The sequence below is a fragment of the Anser brachyrhynchus genome (genome assembly GCF_964034855.1).
Source record: "Anser brachyrhynchus genome assembly, chromosome: 29".
NCBI lineage: Eukaryota > Metazoa > Chordata > Aves > Anseriformes > Anatidae > Anser > Anser brachyrhynchus.
In genome coordinates this window covers 569,471-576,855 of record NC_137722.1, presented here as the reverse complement: position 1 = coordinate 576,855, position 7,385 = coordinate 569,471, and the positions used below count along the sequence as shown (strand labels likewise).

The window sequence follows — 7,385 nt, the reverse complement described above, 5'->3', positions numbered from 1 at the left end:
ACCAGCGATCGCGCGGCCTGGGCCTCTGAGGGACAGCAGCCTCTGAGCCCTCAGCAGACACCGGCTCCCAGCACCGCGCAGCAGCAGAGGTCGCCTCTGCCACTGGCCCGGCCTGGGCGAGCGCGGCCTTATATAGTGTCCGGGTGATGACGTCATAAAGGAGGGATGACGTCATAAAGGAGGGATGACGCCATATGACCTTATATGGTATGTCCCCGCCCGGACACACCCCGACAGCCTCAGCTCAAGGGGCGCAGAGGAGGGAGGTGAAGGGTTGTTAACCCATGCAGGCATTATACAGCCGTTAGCATTTGCTAGCTGGCAAGTCCACAGCTTCTTGGATCCCCATGGATCGCATCCATGGGGACCTGATGACATCCATCTTGCCAATTTATGCCTAAAAAAATGCATTTCCAGCGCCCATCCTTTCACCTTACTCTGTTTAACAGGACGAAAGCAGCCGTCCAAAGCTGTATTATTTTCTCCCCTTTCTCAAAAGCATCCTCTCCTGTGTTGCCCCACACGACGATGTCTTCGACGTACTGCAGGTGTTGAGGAGAAATATTTCTTCACTGGTAGGACAAGGGCTAATGGTTTTAAACTAAAAAAAAGCGTAAGAAAAGTGTAGCTGGAGCTACGCTGGGCGTGCTTGGAGGGCTTGCATGCGCAGTAGAAGCTGCATTTCAAAGAGCCCAGCTGGGCCCTGCTCGTGTCCCGCAGCCCGAAGGAGAGGCCAGCACGGACGCGCTTTGAACCAGGACATTTATTGGGGTAAATCCAGGTTGGGGGAGCAGTGACCCACCCCTGGGTGCTAATGGGGGGCTGGGAAGGGCCCCTCCACAGCCCCGTTCTGCGCAGGGGAGCACGGCCAGCTATACACAAACAGGGACTGCTACTTGCAGGCAGAGGGAGTGATTCCCAGGGGATCACAATGTCGGGGGGGGGGGGGGGGGGGGGGGAAATGCAGATGCTCAGGGAGGTGCTCCAGGGTGCTCTCACTTTTGCAGCCGCTTGATGCGGGCTTCTATGTCAGCAAAGTTGTCCTCTACAATGGCCAGGTTTTCCTTCATCGTCTTCTGGACCTGCAGGGGGGTCAGTGGGGAAGGGATTGAGCAGGGCGGACAGGATGGGGACCCCTCCCACCCCAGCACATGCTGCTGAGACTCACCTCTGCCAGCAGCACGGTGTTGTCCTTGAGAGCACCAGCTATCTCCTGCTGCGTGGTGTCCAGGTGCACAAGGACCTGCCCAAACTGTGTGGCTGGGAAGGAGGTGAAAACTCAGCACTGGAGGGCCCCCAGACCCCAGTATCTCCCTTGTCACGCCACGCCACTGTCCCCAGCATCCCCATTCCTTGCCCCTCACCTTGCTCGTGCAGGTCCCTGAGGGTCAGCAGTCGCTGCACTACATCGGGCAGGCTGCTGGCCACGGGGTCCCAGCGCTGCATCATCTCATAGACCTGGTGGATCTGGGGCAAGGGGCGGAAAGCAAGAAAGGAGGGCGTAAGCACAGTCTGCAGGGCGATTCCGTATAAGCCCCCCATGCTGTGGTTGCTTTGGGGGACCCTCCCTGCTGCTCTTACCTTGCTCTGGGTGTCAGCGTCTTGCACAACGGCCTTGTGCTTGGCGATTTCGTTCACCTTCGCCAGGACGCTCTGCGGAGGGGGGGAAGCAGATGTGACACCCCAAATCCAGCAGGGTCCACCCCAATTTCATAGCCTCTGCAGGTGCCCTCCCATGGCCCCATGCCATCCTCTGGTGGGGCCAGCGGGCCCAGTGCTGGCTGGGGGCTGCGGGACTCATCCCCACCTCCCTCCGCCTCAGGCCCTCACCTGCAGCCGGGCCTCCACTTGGTCCAGCACAGCCACGTCCAGGATGTTCACTTTGGCTTGGAGGATCTGCACGGTCTCCTGGGGAAGGAGAACAGGGTGTGTAGGGGGTGCCTGGGCATGAGGGAACGGCTTAAAGCTGCACCAGGGGAAGTTCAGGCTGGGTATTAGGACAGAAAATCTTCGCTGAGAGGGTGGTCGAGCAGCGGAGCAGGCTCCCAAGCAGGGGGTCATGGCCTCAATCCTGCTGGTGTTCGAGAAGCATTTGGACAACGCTCTCAGATTTATGGTTTAATTCTTAGTGTGGAGCCAGGAGTTCGACCCAAGGGTCTTCATGGGTCCCTTCCAACTCAGGCTATTCTAGGATTCTAGGACTCACCACGAGGCTGGTCCCCTTCAGCCCGACCAACAGCGGGTTCTGTGGGGAGGAAAATCACATCAGTGGGGCATGATGGAGGGCAGGGGAGTGGCAGGGCTGGAGCTCCTGGCTCCTTACCTGGCTGTCAGGCTCGTACCGCACCATCGCCTCCAGCTGTGCCAGCCGCTTCTCCAGCTCCGCAATCTGGAAACGAGGGAAGCGAGGGCTGAGAGGGCAGGACAGCCCATTTTGGGGTCAAACGCTGTGACTCCCCCTCTGCACGCTCAACTTGGCAGCCTGGGAGAACTGATCCTGCTCTGGCCTCCAGTACAGCTCAAAAGTGAGCGTGTCCCCGGTGGGGGCTGGCGCCTTGGCGGGGCTCTTCCCTGCCACTGCCTTCTTGCACTTCGCCACCTGCAGCTGCTGCAACAGGCGCCTGGGCGAGGGGAAAAGGTGGGCACGCTGCCCTGGTACCGCCTCGCGGGGATGCTGGCATCCTCCCCCTGCTGCCCCCCGCTTCCCAAGCTGCGGCCACGAGCCCACACTCACTTGGCCAGCGCGCCTTCGGGGTCTGCGAAGTCGATGGCTGCGGCAGGGCCCAGCAGCTTCTCCAGGTGGCTGGAGACCAGCTGCTGCTTCAGGCCCTCCACCTGCCTGGCCAAGGCCATGGGCGTCAGCTCCTCCTCGGCCGCCGACTCCTTCACCGCGCTCTGTGCAGGGGGGGACAGGCAGCAGTGTCAGCCCCCGGGGACGATCTGCCCGCAGGTGCCAAACGGCAGGGGTGGTGCTCACCTGGATCTGCTCCACCTCCCGGACCAGCTCCTGCACCTCGTGCTGCAGCCGCTGGTACCGCTGCTGAGGAGTCTCTTTGGCACCAACGCCCTCACCGTGCTGCAGAGAGATGAAAGTTGAGGGGAGAGGGAAAGGAGAGGGGTGTCACGAGGGCTCGGGGCCTGCCCACGGCACCAGGGATCTGGCAGTGCTGGGACACCGGGACCCAACTCCCCTCGGCGGTACCCGTGCCTGTGCAAGGAAAGGAATCGACCAGAAAAACCAAGTAGCTGAGTCCCTCTGTTAGTAATAGAAGATGAAATAATACAATATTGCTTAATATGTTACATTTGCGATGTACTGTTCCGGGGCTGCGCTTGGAAGATACAAAATATATGTGCAAGGGTAGCGTGAGAGAATGCACCGTTTCATGAGGAGGAGTAAGGAGGATTAAAAGAATGCTCCATTTGCAAGACATCTAGATAACTGGGGCTTCTTGGACCCTGGGAACTGGATCAAACCAACCTTGCGGTTTGGACTGAGACCGAGGGCTCAGAGAGCATGCGTGAGAAGGAAAGGTTAAAAAGTTCAACTCTGATGAAGACATCTTACCTCATCCCGACGACCACCCGGACGACCACCAGAGAGTAGTAGGCAAGCGCAGAAGGACTGATAAGATGATTAGCATATGAAGCGAGGCTAGGCGGAGCTAGGAAATGAATATGCATAGATGAGTTGTGAAACCTAATGCATATGTAATATCTTAGGAGATAAAAGAGAACCAAGAGAACAAATCAGACGAAGTTAGATTTGGGCAGGCATGCCCCTAACTTCCGGCGCCTAATAAAGCACCTTCATATAATCACTTTGTGGATTATGTGTCTTCATGAGCGCTAACATTTTGGCGACCCAGATGGGACCACGTGGGCACTGCTGAGGTGGCTCACGAACTGATCACGCTCCAGCCGGCACCGAGGAGTTTCTCGGGGAGCCATCGGCCGCGACCGACCCCCGCTGCTCACAACGTACCAATTGTGAGAAACACTCCGTAGCCAATAACTTAGGCTCAGGCGAGGATCTCAGTGAAGTAGTAATTTATTCGCGATTGCAATGGCGGACGCCCCACAAGCAGGAGAGCGCACCTACTAGTTCCAAAACCCAGTTTATATACTTTTTGATGACAGGACCCTCCCCTGTTTCCCCACTGGAGTGGGTAATCCAGGTTCACAATCTATCTGATGCTTCACAGACAATGCCTGGCCTTCAGTTGCCGGCCTGTTTTGGAGATGGTAATGTTTTCTCCCCTTATCTGGCTTGACTTAACACAGTGATTTTCACCTGATTGCTCTAAGGAGGCTGGTTGTCTGCATTTTACGAGGTCACCTGCTGAGCTTTCTTATCGCTGTAAGCATATCTCAATACCACATTCCTTCCTTCTAAACAACGTAACACTGCAAAAACAACATTTCTATTCCCACAATTCCCCCCTTTTCTCTTTTTATAATTTGTTGATTTTTGCAAAATTTTTCTCTAAGGTGTAAGTTGGTAGATATCTTCCTCTTCTTCACTTTCTTTGCTTTCCATTTCCTCTAATATCATCATCTTATCTGAGTAGGGTGGTGGATCCATGGTCATTTGTTTCAAAAGTGCAGTTTCAATTAACCGCTGGACAAGTCCCCTTACACAGGGGATAATGCAACAACCAATGGCTGTCAAAACTCCTGCTACTACAATCAAGGATGTAAATATGGACACTACCATCCCTTTCCACTTACCAAACCAAGATTCCAACCATCCTGTGATGGAAGTGTCTGCTCCTGAGTTTTCTGCCAATTCATTGGCAAGGGTGGTAAGCCCTTGCAATGCTCTAGTTACTGTGCCATCCGGGGCAGTATTGTTAGGGATAAAAGTACAACAACGGTTGCCCAGCATTACGCACACACCACCTTTCTCCGCAAGAATCATATCTAATGCTATTCTGTTTTCCCAAGCCATTTTGCTGGTGGCATCTAGTTGTTCAGCGATTCCTCTTATCGCATCTCTTGTATAGTTTATGAATCTCTGCTGATTATAATAGATATAATTAATCCAATCCGCATTTTTATTAATTGTTACCCACCAGAACAGTGACTCAAACCCTGCAGCAATTTGATTCCTGGCTTTATGTTCATCAGGAACTCCTCTAGGCACCCCTATAGAATCTATGTATACTCTATCATCAAATGATACTCCTAAGCTTCTTTTACTTCTTCTGGGTATTTGTGATGTTTCTCTTTCAAATGCCAGGGTGAAGGGTATAGCTAATTGAACAAGTGCACAAGTGCCTCCCCAGTTAGATGGTAGGATGGACCGTAAGATCTTCCCTCCACAGTACCACCAGAGATCTGCCCTGGGGATCTCGAGTCTTGAATAGTTTCCCATCAAGTCCTCGGTAGCATTCAAGGTCCTCGTGCACAAGGCAAATTCTCCCAGATGCCAGGTAGCACTCACACCCTGCCGTGAGAGGCAAGCTGTATGGTTACCTATAGCTGTGGAGAATACAGGGGGAGCCCTGATATTGCTATCATGCAAGGAAGGGAATAGCAAAGAGAGAGACTTACAGGCCTCATTTCCCCAGGCAGTCTTTTCTTGGTACAATGCAATCATACATCACATTCCCTGGGAATCCTTGGTCCACCTCAATGGGCAGGGCACGATCTGGGCAATCGGTCATCCCGAGGCACAAGCATAGCAATTGCTATGGTTGAGACTCTGGACAGTATATTTGACCCATTCTATCCAGGCATTCACATCCCCATACCCTGTTTCACTCAAATGTTTGAACTGCCGCATTTCAAAGAGGGCCTCCTGTTTTCTCTCCTGTTTTCTCCTTGAGTTTCTCCCTTTCTCAGATGGCAATAGAGGATTGTTTCCATACAGCTATTCTCAATCTGGCTGTTGGGCCTCTCCCAGTTATTTGTTCTCTCTGCTCAGTTGTCATTGGGCATTTAAATCTCCACAAGCTAACACCTCACAAGCATCAAACATGACAGATTGTGGTACATAACCCTCTGTCACATTCACCCATATTTCTACGGGGTATCCCATCTTACTATTATCTGATCATGCCTTTTCCAAGTTGCCAATTGACCAAGGCTTTCTCTGAGGCCTACAATCACTAAAAACAAAATTAATAATTGATTTTTCCCTGTCATTATTTTTAAACCTTAGGTTTCTAAATAATTACCAATACAAAGAATAAGATATACACTACTACTATAACAACCCCCCCTTGGGAACACTTCAATTCACTATAGGTCTGTCCTTTCTGTCAATCACAAGTCACACTCATTAGTTACCTCTGAAAATAAAAGGTTAGTTTACAATTGCAAGCTCTTATCCCGCTCAGAGTCCGCTATGAGATTTGTCTCTTCGATTTCAGCTTCCAACAAGTCTTCTGTAGGAACAGCTTCCCAGGTACTAGGGTCGACGGATGCCTTCACTCGAGTATAGTGAGTCCAACCTTTTTCTGCAGTTCCTATGGCTGTTTCAGTGGTTAGTAGTACTTGGAAGTGTCCTTCCCATTCAGGCCAGAGTTGATCCTTTCCAGGTCTGAATCAGGACCCAATTTCCCACGGGTCCTGAGAGATGACAAAGAAGAGGACAACCCCAGAATACAGTTCTTAAGAAAACTTTCTTGTTTCGAATTGTGGTATCTCATCCCTTCTGCCCAGATAGGGTAATCTGAACAGCATCTCATACGGTGAAATTCCTATATCATTTCTTGGTGCTGTTTGAACCTGTAGGAGTGCTAAAGGTAAGCATTTTACCCAAGGAAATTGGGTTTCTAACACTAACTTAGTTAATTGCTTCTTTAATGTCTGGTTCATTCGCTTTACCTTCCCAGAAGAGGAGGGGTGCCAGGGGGTGTGAAAATCCCACTCTCTAAGGCCCGCATTGACCCTTGCAGTACTGGTGAAGTGAAATTAGTTCCTTGATCTGAATCAATGTTTTCAGCTATCCCATATCTAGGGACTATTTGCTCCAGTGATACCTTAGCCACCATGTTTGCAGTGGCAGATACGGAGGGGAAAGCTTACACACATCCAGTCACGTGGTCAATTAGGACAAACAAGTACTTAAATCTCCCTGCTGTAGGTAACTCAGTAAAGTCTACCTGTCTACTTTGGAAAGGTCGAATCCCTGGCTCCCGTCCCCCTCTAGGTGAGTTACAAATGACCTTTTCATTTGCCTTTTGACATATGGTACATCCTCTGCATATTTGCTTCACTAAAGTGTATATTCCTACACAGACATACTTTCTTAGCACAACATCACACATTGCTTGCATCTCCCAATGACTCTCTTGATGTAAAACATCATATTTGCCTCATTGGTGCTTTATTCAGCATTTCTCTCCCATCAGGGAGTATCCATTTTCCCTCAGACT

General features: G+C 51.5%; 1 protein-coding gene across 1 annotated transcript; it reads right to left on the bottom strand.

The window, feature by feature from the left end:
• Positions 1–748: 748 nt before the first annotated feature.
• LOC308183951 (dynactin subunit 2-like) lies at positions 749–5,669 on the bottom strand (the record flags this gene model as incomplete). Its single annotated transcript, XM_080570559.1, has 12 exons — positions 749–1,082; positions 1,169–1,260; positions 1,365–1,467; positions 1,582–1,653; positions 1,831–1,908; positions 2,207–2,245; positions 2,324–2,389; positions 2,474–2,621; positions 2,735–2,895; positions 2,978–3,076; positions 3,569–3,625; positions 5,610–5,669. 12 exons carry the CDS (start codon positions 5,667–5,669, stop codon positions 996–998), a joined length of 1,062 nt encoding a protein of 353 aa, XP_080426685.1. The 3' UTR covers positions 749–995.
• Positions 5,670–7,385: the final 1,716 nt, after the last annotated feature.